The 20,000-nt window shown below is 41.5% G+C and overlaps 2 protein-coding genes across 3 annotated transcripts; one reads left to right on the top strand and one right to left on the bottom strand.

The window, feature by feature from the left end:
* Window positions 1–1,978: 1,978 nt before the first annotated feature.
* LOC147639474 (uncharacterized) lies at window positions 1,979–4,415 on the top strand. 2 transcript variants are annotated; one of them, XM_086791807.1, is made up of 6 exons: window positions 1,980–2,296; window positions 2,605–2,637; window positions 2,742–2,921; window positions 3,006–3,068; window positions 3,583–3,789; window positions 3,902–4,415. In XM_086791807.1, exons 1-6 carry the CDS (start codon window positions 2,072–2,074, stop codon window positions 4,034–4,036), a joined length of 843 nt encoding a protein of 280 aa, XP_086647933.1. In that variant the 5' UTR covers window positions 1,980–2,071; the 3' UTR covers window positions 4,037–4,415. The 2 variants fall into 2 exon arrangements, with proteins under 2 accessions (XP_086647941.1, XP_086647933.1); XM_086791815.1 differs by lacking the exon at window positions 3,006–3,068 and having other exon boundaries at window positions 1,979–2,296.
* Window positions 4,416–13,382: 8,967 nt separating this feature from the next.
* Window positions 13,383–16,034, bottom strand: LOC147639475 (putative inactive poly [ADP-ribose] polymerase SRO1). The gene is made up of 5 exons (XM_086783511.1): window positions 14,562–16,034; window positions 14,141–14,385; window positions 13,939–14,048; window positions 13,690–13,863; window positions 13,383–13,583 (listed from the first exon to the last, which is right to left on the bottom strand). The coding sequence occupies exons 1-5, from the start codon at window positions 15,710–15,712 to the stop codon at window positions 13,413–13,415; spliced, it is 1,851 nt and encodes a 616-aa protein (XP_086639637.1). The 5' UTR covers window positions 15,713–16,034; the 3' UTR covers window positions 13,383–13,412.
* Between the last annotated feature and the right edge of the window lie 3,966 nt (window positions 16,035–20,000).

The raw sequence follows: 20,000 nt of genomic DNA on the forward strand, positions 1-20,000 counted from the left end.
GCACTACATGAGGATGCATTGGTTTAAACCCTGGTGGGGTGGATGTGCTACATAAGGTATGTGTCCTACTAGCACCCCAATAGGTGCTTTAGTCATGTGGGCATTAAGTGCAATCAGTCTCGGAGGAGTTGGTGTTACACTCACTCTAGGGAAGGGATGTTTCATGGGTGCACTATAATGAGATGTGACCCCTCTAGGAATGGCAATACTAGATATGCAAGGCGCAAGCAGGTCCATGTGACCCCTCTAGGAATGGTAATACTAGATATGCAAGGCGCAAGCAGGTCCATGTGTAAAGTGGTAGTGGCTAGCAAAATGTTTAGATGCACTTACAACACATCCTGGCTTTGGCCTACATAGTGATTCTTTTGTGGTAGAACTTCTCAACATTCTAGCCCAGGAGTTTTTGTGCTTCTTCGGTGGATACCTTGGGTGTTGGATTCATACTATGATTATGAGGATGGGCTTGTGAGCTTTCCCTTGAATTCAAGCTTTTCGTTAGATTCGAGAGCTACTATTACATTGGCTTCGGCGGGGGTCCGTGATGTGTACCATGCCTATCCATTTGATCCTAGAGGATACACAGTTAGCTTCATCTTCGACAACATCTCATCATCCTTTCCATTCGATATACAGGGGTTCAAATTTTCCCTTGACATCAACACCTAATTATGGTTGATTTTAGCTTTTGTATATGTTTTTTTTTGGTGCATGATTGTCGTTTGATTTCAAGGACAAAATCATTGTAGGACGGGATGGTTTGTAATAAAGGAATTTTAGGATGCACATACACATGGGGCCTTAGGGTACATTTAGGCATATTAGATTAGGGCACATGTAGCCTTGGGATTATACAAGGCACTTGGACTATGTACTTTTTACCTTTTCACTACATTTGGTTAGTTGGCATCTATACCCTTACCTTTCTTGGAGCTTATGTTTCTATGGTTGATTCATGGCACTCTTTCCATGTCCCTTGGCTTTCATGAGAGTTGGCTTATGATCCCTCGTGTGTGGGTTATCACATGGCTTTTTATGGATATGGCTCAGATCCATCCCCATATCTTAGCTTGGTTATGTCCCTTCTTTACACACCACTCAGGACAACATTGGGAAAATAGGGAAGCACAAAATGAGCTTAGAATCAAATATAAAGCCTATAATGAGCCTTAAGAGCCACAAGATGCAAAGAGGAAACTTGCACTCAAAAAATATATAATGGGAGAAAACACGAAGAAAAATGAGTCATAGTAGGTGTAGGTGTCACAACAGTCAACATCAAAGTCATTAAGGACCATGCCTTCGTACATTGGCTTAGAAGATGAATCTATGACCATAGCCAATGTGCATTCAGTAAGGCCAGAACTTAAAGAAGAAGTGGGAGTCTTGAGAGCAATCCTCTTTGCCCCTGTGACTATCTCTATGGGAATATTTAAAAGAGAAACCAAAAGTCTGTAATGAAGTCCATCGCGATGGTGGACGAGAAATCGGCTCGAGCCATTAGGAGACATGCTTGTTAGTGTGATGGGTAAGTACTTCAAAGGTAATGATATGAATGCCACCATTCTAATCAAGCTAGAGGGCGCGATCATGATTACGATCCTAGATGGGGGAGCGGGAGTGAGCATAGCTACCAAGAATATGTGGCGAAGATGGGAAGCAAGCCTCTAAAACCTTCAAAAACTATCCTCAAATGAGCCGATGGCAATTTAGGAATGCTTATAGAAATCCAGAGAAAAAATTGAAAGTTGATATAGTTTTTTTTTGAGGTTTTTCGAGCCGGGTCAACTTGGCATAGACATGCCCCATTAAACTCAAAGGCCAAATGCTTTTGTGACTATTGTTTGGTGAAAGGTTTCCACAAGTTTCTTTCGTGCTATTGACAACCTACAAGAAAGTGGTCTTGACTGCTGACATGGCCAGCGTGTGGTGCGTGTTTTGCACTATATATGTGTGTGTGGGTGCGCTTCTATCTACACTATATATATATGTGTGTGTTTTGCACTATATATATATGTGTGTGTGCGCTTCTGTTCGAAATTAGGGTAAGCTACTGCTCAGGAGAAGGGCGATGCTGACACGCAGGATTTGCCATGTCGTCTCTTCCTTGCCTCTTGCCGGTCTCGTCCCGAGCGGACGCTTCTTTAGCAGCACGACGAAGGGCGATCCACAGCAAGAGGAGCACCACCACCCACAACAACACTGGAGGTACCTGCGCAACTCGCACAACGGGGCCGAGCTCTTCTTGGTGGGTACCTGCCATGCCTCCGCAGACAGCGCAAACTCCGTCAAAGAGGTTGGATCCTTTCTGTGTGTGTGTATGTCTACACGCGCGCAATTTCTTTTCATCTGTCTTCTCCATGCGTCTGGTACCTTTGACATTGCATCCTGCACCATACACTGTTCCTGTAGCTGTGGCATCTTCAGCATTTACGCCCATTGCATCACATCCATAGAGTGACCAAATGATCCATGCGCCATATGTAGGCACATAACTATATTCAATAATCTACATTGTGCACAGGATGGTATTCAGATCATCAAGGATGGTAGATTATCTTTTGAAAATGGCCTTTAAAATGTAGTCCTTATTTTTCCTTGCAGATGATAAGGGCCATCAAGCCTAGTGCAGTGGCGGTACGTACATGTATGTGACATGGATGGTGTCGATCTATGTTGTAAGATTAACAATTATGGCTTTATATGATGCTATATGACGTAGTGATGGCAATGTGTTGCAGCTTGAATTGTGCCAAGGGAGAGCTCAGCAGCTCGGATCGGAGGGGCATGTGCAAATCCTCACTCCGGCAGATTTCTTGAAGCTTCCTGGCAGCTTTGGGCAAAAGGCATTTACCCACTCCTTCAAGTCTTTGCAAGACCTGCTGAGGCTTTTTGGTATCAACTATGGGGAGGAGTTCAGGGTAAAGTATTTCTCCAATCAGTTGGCATTCAAAGGAACCCTAGGTACACGTCTTTGCAAGGCCCCTCCTGACTAATGGTTGCAGGTTGCCTGGGAAGAAGGCGAGAAAATTCGAGCCAAGTTTCATTATATTGATCAAGACATAGATGTGAGTTGAATAATCCTAGCCTAATTGAAACCAAGACATCTTCCACAAACGAGTGTATATCAAATTTTGTTATATAGATGTACTCTGATTTATGTTGGAATCATGCACGTTGATTAATTTTCAGCAATGGACATAAAGCCTTGCAATTAATTGAGGATGTATGCAACAACAAAATGCCCCTAAGGTCTTGAGAACTCAAGTGGGCAAAGGGGGACCCCTTGAGACCTCCAAAGAAGGGCCCATTTCCCTTGAAAACAGGCAGTGTTAACATGGCCTGCTTTCAAGGTAAAAGGGCTATTTTTTGGAGGTTTCAAGAGCTTTCAAGTGGGCAATAAGGCACCTTTTGAGAGATCTTTCTCTTGAATACAAGCAGTGTTAGCAGTGTTAGCATGGCCTAATTTCAAGACAAAATGACATTTTTTTGGGAGGTCTCAGGAGGGCAGTGAGGGGACATTTGAGAGCTCCAAAACGAGACCTATTTCTTTTTGTGTACTAATGATAATGTTCTTTTCAGGTGACTTTACGAGAAGTTAAAAAGAACCTGTCCCTTCTCCAAGTAACTAATTTTGTAATGGGCTTACCTCAACATGCGAAGAACTATCCAGCTCTCTTTGAGAATGCTACCCAGATTGATATCGTGAACAGCTTAGAAGCCTTGATGAGTAACAAGAGAGTCTTGCAGCAGACATTTCAGTTACTTGAGGATCACTTTCCAGGAGCTGTATGTGTTTTAATAAGCTTGTTGCTACCTGCAGCATTGGGGGTCTTTAGTGGTTAGAAGAACCAGTTATCTCTTGACGTTAACTTAAGTGCTGTCTCCATGATGTGTGCAGATGAAAGCTATACTTCATGACAGGAATGAACTAATGATACAGCATTTGCGGGAGATCGAGGGTAGAATTGTAGCCATAGTGGGTCTGGCTCATGTGGAAGGAATGCAAAAACTGTGGCAAGAAGCAGAGCCTTAAGCTGCCACCCATAATTCCGTCAAAAGTTTAAAACTACACCATTAAAAGGAACCAGTCATGATGGCCATGGTCCTTGTACTTGTGCTTCTAATGTGCATTCCTAAGGAGGTTAACTTTTGATACAGGCTTTTGAAAGGAGGGTTGTGGATGGAGATGGCTTAATGTTGAAATCCTTGGCCCCCTGTAAATTTCAGTGCATCTGTATGAAGGCTGCCTCAATAGTTGTAACTTGTAACCAAGTTTCTCAGAGACTTGTTATGTGTATATCGTGTACACAGCTTTTCAAATTTCCAACCAATTTTTGTTATGGCAAACTAATCTCAGGTTGCAACACAGGCGGCCCTACCCTACTACTGTTTACACGTAGAGGGGTTTTTTGACATAATACACTTGCGTGGCATTGCTACCGAGTTTGTCTGATCTTTATTTTTTTTCTGGTTCTCAAACCATTTAAACATGTGCATGTATGGGTTGCTGTACGTTTTGGCTTGATTTTCATAAATTGGCTTAGGAAGTTGGCCGTTGGTGACTTTACTAAACTTCCTTTCTTGCATTAGCCTCTTGGTCTTGTAAGATTACTTGTACGGTACCCTGCAATAGTACATATTGAACTCTCTTGTTATGAAGGTTTATTTTGTCATTCCTCTTAGGTCCTACTCATACTGGTTAAGTACTTTATATTGGTTGAAGTTAACACTTAGGAGAAGCAAGGAAAGCTCATAGAAGCAGCTCTTTGCCTGCTGTTTTCATAGAGAGTTTAAAGGGGTTGGACTTGTGATTATTATTTTTGGATAACTCGATACACTCTCTCTTGATGGTTGGCAAGATTTAAGGAGCTTTAAAGGAAATGCATATGCTTTAAAAGATCTATTTCAAAGTGAGTGAGGGTTTCTCCAAATTCGCATATTCCATGTGGTGTGGTAGCTGAATTTTTTTTCACGTGTGCCTAACCTCAACCCTCCTTACCCACTTTTCACGACATAGGCACAACCTCTAGGGTTGCTCACATCCATGTAGTCATTCATTTCACGATGTATTTGCATGGATTTCCTAAGCAACACAAATGTGACACGAGCTATTGATCATCCCTTGCAAAGTGGTACTAGTTGCTCACCATTGACACATCCTTTGTGTTTTTCCACAAAAGCAACTGAATTTTCCCTTTGTTCTTACTCAAAGGAACCTAATTTGGTGTGTCGAGTCATAATTTCTTGCAAGGTTGAAAAAGCATCTGCCTTAAATGATCATCTTAGATTGGGATTTAAGGACTTCACTCCAGTCGACGTCAACATGAACCATGAGAACATAGGTATATTGAACCACGGGAACAGTATGTTTGGTGAGAGAGACAACTAAACCTTTGTATGATAATATTTCAAATCACGAAGGTACAAACACATGTTTTTATAGCTTTAGGAAGGCAACTGCCTTTTCCTATTATGTCTCCCATGATTTTCTCCACCTCTCTCCTTGATGGCATTCTGTCCGATTTGCATCGGCTATAGCTCCCTCCACTCCACGTCTTTTGGTAGTTTTTCCTTACACGCACCTCCTTTTCTCCTCTGGTCGGATAGGGGCACACTTGTCCCCCTTTCAAAGTACTCATTTCAGAACCAGTTCAAGGCTCTCTTAGCTCTATCACCTCCACTTGCCTCCTGCCAACCTCGGTTCCACAAGTCGTCCCAACGCAGACTGCTTGGATTCCTAAGGACACTATCAAAGTGCCTGACCGAAAGTGTAACATGGTTATTCATCCCGTCAACTCGTCTCCTCTTCGGCTTCCAAGCGGAGGCTCTTCAAGAGAATCAACCATGGTCCTCTGCAAGCGAATCTTCTATTCTCTCTGAGGACGCTAGTTTCCTTTTTTCCACATTCACTGTAGATGAAGCTGCGGGAAGCCAAGGACTTGACTACGTCAAAGTTAGATGAGGCTAAGACAGAGTGGATCTATCCTTGCTACTCCTCTTCATTCCCCTATTCGTTCTTAGGTCGTTATGTGCATCAAGTCTTTAGCAGAAAGTTTGCAGAAAAAAAAAACGACTTTCAAAAGTTGGAGTTGCTCTTTCCTTCTCCTCCTCTAGCAGCCATGGTAAACCCTACAAACTAATGCCCAAGGTCTTTCTCACCTTCCAATGCCTGAGGTCATTTCAAGATGGTTATATATTAAAAACCTATCCCATGATTTCAATCTCATAAGTTAAGACTGGTATTGAATGATTTCATTCTCATTGCATTGCAAAAGTTAAGATTGGTAGTGAATCTCTCCACCAAAGCTAAGATTGGCAGTGAATCTCTCCACCAAAAAATCAAAAAAAGACTGTACTTGAATCTATACCAAATCACAAAGATGGTATCACTTTGGGGATCCATCCGAGATGGAAGAATTTCATTTTTAGGTCAATTTGTAACCCTAATAACACATGGACGTCTGTCTCTTTAACTTCTTCTTTAATTGTCAATTCTTTACCTCTGTTTGTGCTATAGATCTTCTTGATACCAAGTCTAGAATTCGGAACTCCTTATTGCAGATCACAGAAGCTCTTTTCTTAGCTAGTGACCTCAGCATTGTTGAAGGACATCATGGTATGTTTCAAGGCTTGGATCGAAATGTTAACAGCGTGAGAAGAGAAGAGATGGCTTCTTCTTGCTGGGCATCATACTCTGCAAGACACCTCTTACTCCAAGTACACGACTTGGTCCAACAAACACAAACTCTTGGTATAGCTAGATAGAATATACTATCAAGCAAGTCTTCTCCATACCTTTGCCAACATCAACTCATAAACGTTCCACTCTATCATCAAGTCTAGCCATTACCCCCATACTTTGTTCTTTGTCTATCAAAATCACCGAAGTCCACTCCTCTTAGTTCATAACGACCATTCCTCCTTTCAGTTACCCAGCTCAACAGGTTTTTGCTGATATCTGGAATAAGCATTTCACCATTGATATTGCTTTGAGCTTATAGATAGAACTGTGCGGTTAAAGATCAACAAAGATTTGAGCTACTAGAGCTAATAGTTATCTCACTAACTGATTTCGAGCAAAGAGTCAATGAAGGTGAGCTTACAACTCAAAAGGAGGTAAACCAAGTGAGACCATGACTCATTAGCATCTAATGCAACCATTTCTTCATCCATGGCATTTTTCCAATGCTTAGATCCAAGTGCCTCCTCAAACCATGTGGGCTCTACCTCTTGTATATAGCTTTGACTATCATGTATGAATAATGATAGGTTTGTATCCATCATATCTTAACTTGTCTATACTCTAGCAAAACTGTGTACACTTGGATGGGGGATTTTTTTCTGTGAGCTTTGTATTGCAAGATTTTTTTCCACTTTGGCATTTTGCGAGTAATTTTTGACACGTGTATTCGGCATACTATTTATCTACTAATACATCTTCCTTGGCCTTGGATCTACATATGAAATCATAACCCCTTACTACATAATAAATCATAATTGTCTTTTAATCGTAGAATTATCATCTAAACCCTCACTACAACCCCTTAATACATAATGAATTATCATCTAAACCATCACTACAACCCCTTAATACATAATGAATCATAATTGTCATCTAAAGCAACACACAATGTAGAATTATCATCTAAACCCTCACTACATAGTTTGTCCAATCTACAACAACACCAAAAAAATTGCTTTTGTTCCCAACCCCACAAAACAAGATTCATTTCTCTTCGTTTTCCTGTTTGTATAAGTAGTTCGCGAGAGCTCAAAAGAACCACATAGAAGAAACACCGCACACACCAAAAAATTTACTTCTGTCCATAAAACAAGATTCATTTCTCTTCATAATCATGTCTGCATTAGTAGTTCTAAAGCCCCCATTCATCACCATGCCATATCGTCATGGAGCAGTGTGAGACCTCTGGCTTGAGAGTGCTTTAGAACAACTCGACCTATGACAGAGCTTCTTGGTGCATGAAGTAATGAGTATGTGTGTCCAAGTTGAGCACTTGTAAGAACACAAAGTAAATGTGTTTACGTGGCACATAAGTAAGATGTTTTCTCTCTCGCTTCTGAAAGTCCTCACAAGTGCAGCAAGGTAGCTCTGAAATTGTGATTGAATAGTTCACACCCTTAGCGTGTGATCCTTCTGTGTGCTGACATAAAATATGCGTGATTCATTTCACAAGATGATCGCTTCACACACCACTTCAATGTTGAGAGTTTTTTCCTTTTCTATTTTGTCATTGAAGTCTTTTGTCAACTTCTCTCTCCATCAAACAAGCCTTCCATCTCTATATTTAGGGCACACATTTAGCGGACTGTCAACTTCTCTCTCCATCAAACAAGCCTTCCATCTCTATATTTAGGGCACACATTTTGCGGACTGTCCTTGGAGTGGTGGGGTGACTTCTATGGCTCTTGGAGGGTGAGGCTTACGACTCTAAAACAAACTCGTTTGCATGAAGATTCACAATCTCACCATAGTCGGACATGTTCGCGAGGCAACAAGCCACACATAAGTAACATGGCCTAGTGGCCCAATCACCTGGGAAGTATCAACATCCCATTAGTGGGTATTGATGGTGTTACAGAACCATATAAAAACCTCCATAGTACCACTAGGGTAGCGACGGCCCTAGAAAACCAGGTGTAGGGATGCACTCTTGCGCAAATTTGCCAACAGAATTGATTAATTTTCCACAACGCATCTTGCCCTTAGGCAACAATCCAAAATGCGTGACCATGCTATGTGTCTCAGTTCTACAAATAGCCCACAACAAGGTCTTGTTAACATTAACATCACCATTGAATTTCATTTCCTACACACGTGACCCTTTTCTCTTGTTCATGGTTACCATAATGTACTCCGGCCTACTCCAATGGTTGTGAGGATGGGGCGTTTACGACACACGCTACATTGCTCTATGTGAACTCGTTGCATCTTAGGTGGGTTGGTGCCTGCTTCTTCCATTGTTGAATGTGTCAAATCCGCTAGCTTCTTAGTAGAGGTTGTGTTCACCTCCCCACTATAGAACTTGTTTCTAATACCCTCAAGGCATGGGCTTGTAAGGTATGCGTTATAGTTTGTGATTTGTAAAACTGCCATTGACAAGTTAGCACCAATGGATATACAAGGAAATGTGATTTTTTAAATCCTACACCAGCCCTCACACGCTGACCTTGTGTAAAGAAACCAAGACCCCTAATGGAAGGCCCTCAGATCCCACCATGCAATCCAAGTTTCCAAGCAGGGAATGTCCCCTTGCATAGCATGATTCTTTCTCCAAAATTTTTGCAACTCCTGCTTGCACTATTTGGCCACCACATCTATGGGAGCGTTTCTCTATTTTTTGCACAAAATCTTGTGATCCTCCTGCAAAACGAGCCACACATACATTTCCTTGTATGATTGATCATGCTTTGCTCCTAGTGAAAAACACGATTTTTCCTTGCCCTTCATAACCTTTTTTGCACCACCATTATATATAGTACGCACAACTATCCGATTCGCACTGGCCTCATCTGCCATGAATCCTTGAAATTCAAGAGTATCAAAGCCACACTTCTTCACCACGGCATTTAACATCAATCTGGGCATACCTATCTTCCATTTTGAACTCACATGTTGCTATTGTCAATAGCTCACGGTGGATGAAAGGGTCATACACATGGGCACCCATAGTAGACTAGCCCTTAACTTGGTGATGAACATGGTCAAAGTGGATCCACATGTCCCTACAGATTGCCTCCAGGGTACATTCTATCGACAAGGTCCAAGCCACTCTTAGGGCCTAGAAATTTTAAATACATGTAGTTGTTGTATGGTGCCCAATTGATTTGGAAATAGAATGCTATGAATAAACAGATATTTGTATCTATTTTTAAGATCTAACACTACATCCAAGCCTTTTGCACGAACCGAGCTTACCTTTTTTGCATCCTTTGCACATTTTTTAATCCTCCTTTTATCCAAAAGTGGAGTAACATCCAAAATCTCTTTAAGCTCTTCGTCACCCCAAAATTAACATGGATTACATCCCCATCACCTAATAGCATTTGCATTACTATGTCTTGGGCCACAACAATCCCAACTATTTGGCAGTATAGAGAAAGGACTGAATTGTGCATGCATATCGATCTTTTTCTCCACACACTGCCTCTTCCGCCTTGATGAACCCTCTTCATAAGTGTGATCATGATAACCTAAATGGATAGCACATCATGTCATAGAAAATTAGTCCCTAGTTATGCAATAGTAGGACAAGTCAGTATACATTTAGGCATCTCACCACAATGTCTACAAACTAGACTTCCATGCTCTATACCAACCATTCCTATTGAGCATGTTCTTTTCAGTCTTCCTTTCCATTATGCCATGTTGGTGGTCATCGTTTGGGCTAAGTAAGGGCAGTCAAGATTGAAGCACCACAAAGTGACCACCACATCTGCCAAGCCTAACCACACCATCAAAGCAATCACTTGTGTAGGTAATGCATTCTATCCAAACATAACCATCATGATTTTGCTCCATACCAGTCATTGTTGAGCCTAATGAACATGAAGGAATATCAAAGCTAGGAAGCTTTGTGTAGGTAATGCATTCTATCCAAACATAACCATCATGATTTTGCTCCATACCAGTCATTGTTGAGCCTAATGAACATGAAGGAATATCAAAGCTAGGAAGCTCACCTATCATAACCAAAACACTATGAACAATTGACTTCTTTGCATGTTTAATGGGGACACACTCATCATCAACAACAATAGGAACCTTGCTTGTGCCTAGGTCAACAAAGACCTTGAGCATCTGCATCAAAAATGAAAACAACTACTCCATTTGCCAAGGTAGTAAGTTCAATTTTTTACTTTCTGACTTCCTAAAGATAATGGTATGCTCTTACTAGTTCCTGGGCTACTTCTAGATTGCTTTTTGTTTTTTCAATAGGATTGGGATATTCTACCAACTTCTTAGGCAGGTTGCTAGGGTCTATGACTAGTTCTTCTAGGTCTTTTGTAGACTGAGGATTTAATTGTTCTCTAAAGAGGATGAAGAGATGTTGTAAATTATATGCTCAGTTGATCCCTCTTGAACTATCACACAGTATCCCCCTTGTCCTATCTTCTTAGACCTTTGTCCTAGGGGTAACTCTAGTATGTTCTGAAACTTGTCAGTTTTGAGATAGGAATCGAGCTAGTTTTGTGCCCTTTGAGTACACGAATCTGAAGCTTGTTTGGCTTCATAAGAAGTTCTGCCCTTTGAGTACGGGAATTTGAAGCCTATCCGTCTTCATAAGAAGTATTTCCCTTTGAGTATGGGAAACTGAAGCCTATCTGGCTTCATGAGAAGTCTTTCTCCTATTCTACATTCTAGTCAAAACATTGACAGAAACCATTTATAATAGCCTATCCTTAATGTTTAGCAAGTTAAGGCATGTACTTGGTTTATGCTCTTAGGCTGGACTCGTTGTAAAATGGTTATTCATAAGATAAGACAAGATGACCAATGTTAAACCAGAAACTAAACTCACTATTAATCTCATATATATATATATATTTATTCCACTGGTATAAAGCGTGAGAACAAAAATCCTTTCTAGTCCTTAGGCTCTTTCTTTGGCTGATCGGTGTCCATGGAATCTTTGGTCTCCTCAAATTCCTTCCTCAAATTCCTTGGTTGGACTCCGATGGTTGTTTCTTCTTAGGGTTGGACTCCTTTGGCTTGGAAGCTTTGCTGGACTTAGACTCCTTAGTCTCCTTTGGCTTGGTCTCTTTTTCCCTAGGCTTCTCCTTAGGTTGTTTGTGTTTCTGAGAAGCCTTTCCCTCCTTCTCTGTGTCAGCCGTTTTCTTCTTTGACGATGCTCCAAATTTCAATGGAGATCTCAATCGAGACACTATGGGAAATACTTTCTTTTTCAATGCCTTCTTTTTCTTCTTAAGTACACACACACACACACACACACACACACACACACACACACACACATACATACATACATACATGTACGTATATATATACACACACACACACACACACACACACACACACACACACATACATACATATATGTACGTATATATATACGTACATATATGTATGTATGTATGTGTGTGTGTGTGTGTGTGTGTGTATATATATATATGAGCATCTTGGAAACCTTGATATCAACGACAGCATCAAAAAGGACTTCAGAGGATCAATCAACAACTACATTTGATAATCTCAAGTACAACACCACATGAGGAGCAAGGGTACCATTATAGTTCTAATGGTTGTGTCCTCGTTACTTGAGAATCCCCCTTGCCATGTAGTTCACAAACTTTTAATCTTTATTCAAACCCATTTATCTAACATCACTTAGTAACTTTCCTATGCATAGCTTTCTAGAGCTCATCCATTGGAATTTGGCAAGGAACTCTTAATGAAGAGATGGAAAAAAAAGAGGAGCCAGAACTTTGTCATCATGGAAGTTGCAACTTGCGACTCTTTTGACAAGTCCCAAAGAAATGTTAAGGCAAGATATTATGCTTAAACCTTTTAAGGAAAGGACAAAAATTACATATCATAATTACGCTAGTTTCTATAATTCTACTGTTAGATTTGGAGCAGTCTTCATTTTGATTGATTGTTGGAGACAACACTTTTCTTGAGCATTGTGAATACCCATCCAATTGTTCTAGCTGTTGAGCAACCATAAATGGATGGATCATGGAAGAGTGCAAGAGCTGAACCTGCCCAATGATGTGCAAAGCCCCAATTGATTTAGTGCTAGCTGCACTCGTTAGTGTTTCTGGCTTCAAATGCAACATCGTTAAGACTAGGGGTTATTAAATGGGGGTGGCTAGCTTATGTTCTCAAGGGGACAGCTTTTGGGGGTTCTCATTACCCTTGAATATTGTTTTTGGCTGCCATGTGGTCACCCTGTGATGAAAGACACATTTGTGAAGGGTGATTATAGCCAGGTCCATATTTCTCTCATGTTTTCAATTTTATCTGCCTAACTGTGTTAAGAAGTCATCAAAATAAGAGAAGGGGGAGATATAGGTAAGCAGGCTTCATAGCGCTGGTAAGCCACTAAATGCCTATATAGAGCCTCCAGCAGGCCGTTCTTTCAAACATTTCAAAATTTGAATACTAATCACACTCAGCGTAAGCTCAAAAGATTATGCCAGAACGTAGGGAACACCCAAGAAGAAAGACAGAAACAACTTCTTTAGCCAGGAAAGCTTAGTACACTGAATGGGCATTCCAAATTACTGCACCCACTAATCTGGGGTACTAATTAAAACCAAAATCCTCTGTATGAATCTCTCCTGCGTGATCTAGGAGCCCTAAAGAACTATAATTTGGTCCCCCCCCCCCCCCCCCCCCCCAAAAAAAGGGAAAAATGTCTACGCAACTACCACAATTTATCGTCAACAATCCGATTCTCTCCTGCCGAGGCAAGTTTCTGCAACGAAACCGCATCCGATACTTGTGTTTGCATGCTGCGGATGATATTAGCCACTAGGTTATCACCAGCAATCAATCTCACAATCTTTACAAACGCCTTTCGTGACGCTGTCCCACACTACAAAATACGAAGGAAGTAAAAGATGAGTCAAATCTTTTATTACCATGATAAAAGTCCGATCACACCACTGAATAGTATCAATAATGACAACATATAATCTCACTCTAAAATCCAGGTAATGCTGCTGCAATGCGTCCATACTAGCTGGTGGCAGCTTTGATTTCATCAACAAAAGCAACACGGGGAATGAAATCCATGGCGATCGTGGGGGGCGATAAGAACTTCCTTGATTGGCTTCTGTTTCTGATATGCAAGGTGAATCAACAGCATCATTCATCTGCAACGTGCAAACCAAACTCAGAGAAGAGCCACAGCATGTAATAACTGCTCATGCAAACAGAGGATAACTTACCTCCTTTACAGACCCTGTGCAATATCGACCATCTATTCGCGACCCACTCGAGTCGGTTGTTGTCTGCTTTCTGCCGACCATTTGCTTGCCCCTCAGTAGGGCAATGATACCTGAAACAAGGTACACGAAAAGGGTAATTCCAAGCAGGGTTATAAAACTTGAAGAGGAGAGAAAAATAATCAAGCAATAATTACCCACCCACCGTGCCATGGTGGTGCTAACTTAAAACTGACGATATACTCCGGTAGGATGTGTGTGTTCATGTGGGTACTCCAAAGAATGTACCGCTTTGGATTGCACAGATCATCAACACCGCCGTCATAATCCTCACTGCTAGGATGGAACTGCTCATCAGAACCACGACAGACTTGTTCCATGCATCCCATAATAGCTCGGCACAACACCACGTGTTGTTCACCATTTTCGTCCACATCCGAGTATACTGCACTGCAAGACATTTCACTTTTTCAGTATGCACAGCTAATACGTTGCTTCTTTCCTATTAAATCACATACGGCCGGCCATTGGCAGCAGGCAGAAAGGACCTTTGAAAACATTGCATCCATAACCGAAACACCCATAAAAACATCATCATATTCATTTCAGCACAATACAAAGCTTACCTTACATGCGAACAATCCACTGGAGCAAGATACACCCCTGCAGCACCATACACAGCACCAAAGCCATGCAACACTATACTGGAAACCCCTTGCTTGGAGGTGCCATACCAAGCATACCTAACATTTGCATCCCCTCGTGTCCTCCTTGTCATCTCTTCCTGTTGCTTGAAGACCCGCTGCCGCACATGCCCTGATGTGCTCCGGTGACAGTCTTTGCTAATGCCTGTAATAGTCGTATAATTTGCAAGCACGCCCAGACCCGCGAAAAACCTGTTTCGTATGTCAGTAAACTCTGGACCTGCTTCATCCAATCTGATAATTTTGTCTTGTAACGAAGCAAAATCTTGAGATTGATGCACTGCTGGACTCCCTGTGTGTCCCAGCGGTTGCCCACCCGAATCCCGCAGATCTGAGGTTACTTCTAGTGAAGCAATTGTTGTTGAGGAGTTCAATGGATGTGAAGAGATGCTGTGCTCACATGAAACCTCAGGGGTAGTCGTTGCGCCGCCCGAGGACTCTGGCACACGTGAATTAATGCTATTTAATACGCTCGCCTGAAATAAATCGAAGTTCGCCAAGCCATCGCCGTCGACCGGAGTGGGCGCTGTTGCTGCGGACTTCGGCAGCGGTGAGGACTTGTTTATCGTGCACCCTTGGCATGAATCCAGGCTAATTAAGCGAGGCTTGCTGTTGTTGTTGGTGCGTTGCAGCAGGTGAGTGCCATAGCCTTCAAAGCATTCGGATGGGAAAAAGCACTTGCTGTGCACATCAATCCAGGCTATTGACCGGAGGTAGCCGGTCGACAGATTCAATAGTACCATTCGAGGGAAACTGACAAGGTGCCTCTTCCCTTCAAGGGACAGTTCGGTGAAGCTTTTGCGGGCCTGAAAGGCATGGCGGAGGGCGGCGCATGAGTCTGGCGAGAAGTCCTTCCACTCCCCGCGGTCGTAGAACATGAGGCGAGCAGGCAAACCGCTGCGATTAAATTTGGAAGAATCCATAGCAAAGGAGATATTGGGCTCTGATGTGGTATAAGTGCCTGGGCTGTAATTAAGTACACAGCCTCTCCCTTCATCATCAACCCTGCACCTCTTAGCTTCCTGCGAAGGCAGGTGCAGCAGCACAGGCTTTCTCTTGTCTTTGCCTTCCATTGCTCGACTAATCACAATATAGCACCTAAAAGAAGATCAGCGTACAGGAAAAGCTTCTAAAAGCAAAGCATACAGCACACAGGAGACCCTCAATCTAGGATACGGGGTTTAAATAGGAAGAGATATGATGATGCCGCTCATAACAAGTGCTGCGGGCGCCATGTGCAGCGAAAAAAATGCAACCTGCTGGCGATCGAGAGCCCTCATGGGATGCTCACACGATCTCTCAGTCAGGTTAAGGCTTCTCGGGAAGAAGACCGTGGCCAACTTGCAAACTATAAAACCGCGTGTGGCGGTTGGCTGAAGCTTTCTTGCAGAGCCGGCTACGTCCTTCGCACGGAAACCTGGACATTGGCCCCGTCAACGAGCACCGCCGACCGGACTCGTGGGGCGGTTTACCATACCTGTTGTTTTGGGTTTTCTTCGTAAAGTCAAACCATAACAAATATACGTATAAGTTGACTACGTATAAGTTGACCCCCCAAGCTGAATGAAAAGTTAAATCTCCTTAGCGTGGCCTTCACTTCAACTCAAACTAGCTAAAGGTTAGGGAGACCTACTTAAATGAATCTAATTTTTTAACTTTGAACAATGAAAGTGTGTGCCTTTGTAGATACACTTGAGTAAGAAATCTTTTTTTTTTGGAACAAGAAGTAAGAAATCTAATATTTCCTTGTTTTAATTGAAAATCCTTTGGGCATGAGAACGGTTGTGAAAATTTGGACTAAGCGAGATTATTTTAAAGAAGGGATGCACCTCTGACTCACTTCTTGTGGCATGTATGCAATTTACTTAACAGGGATTGGGAGTACGCTGGATATGGTAGGTGCAAAAAGGGACCTTTTGTAAGAAATCTAATCTTCTCTATATCTCTATACTATATTTCTATATCTCTTCTCTATATATCTCTATCTCTATATATATTATATAAAGGAAGAACGTTCGAACTTCGGTGTGCTGTGTGGCAATTAGGGAGAAAGCATATAGAATTCGAATTTGATAGCCCAGCAGCCCTACTCGTCAAATTTGATAGCCCATCAATTTGGGGATTTTTGGGAACATCGAGCATGTAAAGCACCTCTTCAATCAAAACCATTTTGAATTTGAAAAAAGTGGATTTGTACGCTTGCTTTCTTTGGGGAGAGGAGGGTAGGTGCAAAAAGAGACCTTTTGTAAGAAATCTAATCTTCTCTATATCTCTATACTATATTTCTATATCTCTTCTCTATATATCTCTATCTCTATATATATTATATAAAGGAAGAACGTTCGAACTTCGGTGTGCTCCTATCCCAATTGACCCTCCATAAACCCTCCTTTCCGCGATTTATCATCTTTTATGCAATTTGTTGGTGAAGGAGAGCTTGGCTTGTTAGGATACTGCAGAAGATTGATTACAAGTGGAGCTTGGCAAACCCATATTCTCCAATCTCAATTGCAAGCATCACAATAAATCAAGAAATCAAGTTTTATCAGAGGAACACTGAGTTGCTAATAAGAAGAGCCCCTTTCGCTCGCATAGTGAAGGGGATTCTCCAACGATATAGAACAGAGTTTAGTGTGCATTGCAAGAAGCCTCCGAGAGGCTTACCTTGTTGGGTTTTTTGAAGACACCAACCTCCTTGCAATACATGCAAAGAGGATTACCATATCTGCCAAGGACATGTAACTAGCTCGGCGCATTCGAGGTGAACGAGACGCGATCTAGAGATCTTAGATGTTAACCTTCTTTTTGAATCAACTCTGTAGGCTCAAAATTCGCACTGTTTTGGCACTGCTCTCCTAGCCACTCAGGATCATTTCTGATGCATTTAATGAAGTTGAGTACACTAATTGTAAGATAAAAATAGCTTTAATCATGTGTAAAATTACATTATTTGTCATCCAATGCATCAAAATTGCTCCTGGAGGACTGGGGAAGCTATGCCAGAATAGTGCGAATTTAGGCTCTACAGCGGCGCTGCAAGCTCAAAATTCGCACTGTTCTGGGACCGCTCCCCCAGCCACTTAGGATCATTTCTGATGCATTTATAATGAAGTTGAGTACATTAATTATGAAAAATAGTAATTTATAAGATAAAAATACCTTTAATCATGTGTAAAAATACTTTATTTGTCATCCAATGCATCAGAATTGCTCTTGGAGGAGGGCTGGGAAAGCTATGCCAGAACAGTGCAAATTTGGGCTCTACAGCAGTGGTGCAGGCTCAAAATTCGCATTATTCTGGCACTACTCCCCCAGCAACTCAGAATCATTTCTGATGCATTTATAATGAAATTGAGTACGCTAATTGTGAGAAATAATAGTTTATAAGATAAAAACAGCTTTAATCATGTGTAAAATTACATGTTGTCATCGAATGCATCAGAATTGCTCTTGGAGGGCCAGGGAAGCTAGGCCAGAACAGTGTGAATTTAGGCTTTGCAGTGGCGCTGCGCAGGCTCAAAATTCGCACTGTTCTGGCACTGCTCTCCCAGCCACTCAGGATCATTTCTGATGCATGAAGTTGAGTACATTAATTATAAAAAATAGTAATTTACAAGATAAAAATACCTTTAATCATGTGTAAAAATACATTATTTGTCATCCAATGCATCAGAATTACTCCTGGAGGGCTAGGGAAGCTATGCCAGAACAGTGCGAATTTGGGCTCTACAGCAGCAGTGCAGGCTCAAAATTTGCACTGTTCTGGCACTGCTTTCCCAGCCACTCAGAATCATTTCTGATGCATTTATAATGAAGTTGAGTACGTTGATTATGAAAAACAGTAATTTATAAGATAAAAATACCTTTAATCATGTGTAAAAATACATTATTTGACATCCAATGCATCAGAATTGCTCCTGAAGGGCTGAGGAAGCTATGCCAAAATAGTGCGAATTTAGGCTCTACAGCAGCGGTGCACGCTCAAAATTCGCACTGTTCTGGCACTCTCCCCTAGGCTCCCAGGGTCATTTCTGATGCATTCACAAAAACATTGATGGTACAAACTAGAAAAAATAATGATATACTTGATGAAAATAAGTTTGCAAAAACTGTATTATATTCATAATAAGAAGTGATACATCATCTTTACAAACGCTTTCTTACAATATTGAGCTTCCTTCTCTTGTTATTGGGTAGAGTGTGCTCAAGGAGTGATTGGGCTATTTCTTGAGGATCCTCTATGCCTATGCTTTTGGCTATACCTATACGAGCAAGAAGCTTACCCCTAAATTCAAAACCAAAAACATCGAAGGCAAGGGATTTTTTAATCAGAACTATACATTTGGTGCTTTGTGCCATTAGAGGCTACACAGAGCACCTTAGAGAGGGCTTTCAAAAAGAAGAGAGTGAAGGCAGATTGAGGGGTGTAGTCCCTATGGATAATGGCGATGCCATCCACAAGAAGCCGACCAAGATAGTGCGCCACGCAGCATCATGTCCATGGACCTTGGCCTGGTCTCTGCTGTCTCGCCGCCTCTCCCTGCAAATGCGTCAATTTCAACCACCCTCTATAATCAAAGAAAAAATCAAAATATTTTCCTATCCATAATTCCCATGGTTGTCCCCTCCTTACGCTTCCCAATCTGTAAAAATATAGTTTGAGAGCGAAAACACACTTTTGGAAAAAAATTAAAAAATCTTAAATTTTTAGGGTTTTTAATATGCGCGATTCTAGGTGGGGGGACCTCTAAGTTTGGGCCCAGGAGGTATGGGGACAAGTTTAGTAATTAGGCCCCATTAGCAAACCAAAGCCTAGGCCCCCTAGGGTCAAAGAAGTAAAAAATGTGCACTCAACCCTCCTCCTATTGGTCCATTCCTGATCAAAAGTTAATCCAAGAGGCCCTCTTTGGGTCCAAAAAATTCCTAATGATGTAAAGCACCTCTTCAATCAAAGCCATTTTGAATTTGAAAAAAGTGGATTTGTACGCTTGCTTTCTTTGGAGAGAGGAGGGTAGGTCGATGTGATTGCCCTAGATTTGCGGCGAGAGAGGTGATTAGATTTGGGCCTCTCTCTACTTCTTTTTTGATTTTTGACTTTAACAACTTCTTCTTTGCACACTTTCATGTTGCAAGTTCTCACCTGCTAATATTTTCTTTTGCTTTTAACACTATTTTCTTAACAACTTCTTTTTTCTTGAACATGTGAGTGTGATGTAGAGAGAGAATGTATTTTTTAACTTCTTTTTTTTTCTTCATGTTTTGCAATTTTGTAGGTTGTATGTTTTCATCAACTTTGAAAGGTGAGAGCTCAATCAACATATGCTTTTTTTAATGGTTGAACATGTGTGTATATGATGTAGA

Source organism: Cibotium barometz, chromosome 4, assembly GCF_041138505.1.
Source record: "Cibotium barometz isolate CiBa-2024 chromosome 4, ASM4113850v1, whole genome shotgun sequence".
In the NCBI taxonomy this organism is placed as follows: domain Eukaryota; kingdom Viridiplantae; phylum Streptophyta; class Polypodiopsida; order Cyatheales; family Cibotiaceae; genus Cibotium; species Cibotium barometz.

Excerpts from the sequence above, each read along its gene's own strand:
- LOC147639474 (XM_086791807.1), top strand. The coding sequence starts at position 2,072 with ATGCTGACACGCAGGATTTGCCATGTCGTCTCTTCCTTGCCTCTTGCC. Across the intron at positions 2,297-2,604 it reads GCGCAAACTCCGTCAAAGAG|ATGATAAGGGCCATCAAGCC; the intron begins GTTGGATCCTTT and ends TTTTCCTTGCAG. Across the intron at positions 2,638-2,741 it reads TCAAGCCTAGTGCAGTGGCG|CTTGAATTGTGCCAAGGGAG; the intron begins GTACGTACATGT and ends AATGTGTTGCAG.
- LOC147639475 (XM_086783511.1), bottom strand. The coding sequence starts at position 15,712 with ATGGAAGGCAAAGACAAGAGAAAGCCTGTGCTGCTGCACCTGCCTTCG. Across the intron at positions 14,386-14,561 it reads GTGGATTGTTCGCATGTAAG|TGCAGTATACTCGGATGTGG; the intron begins GTAAGCTTTGTA and ends AATGTCTTGCAG. Across the intron at positions 13,584-13,689 it reads AGCATTACCTGGATTTTAGA|TGTGGGACAGCGTCACGAAA; the intron begins GTGAGATTATAT and ends CGTATTTTGTAG.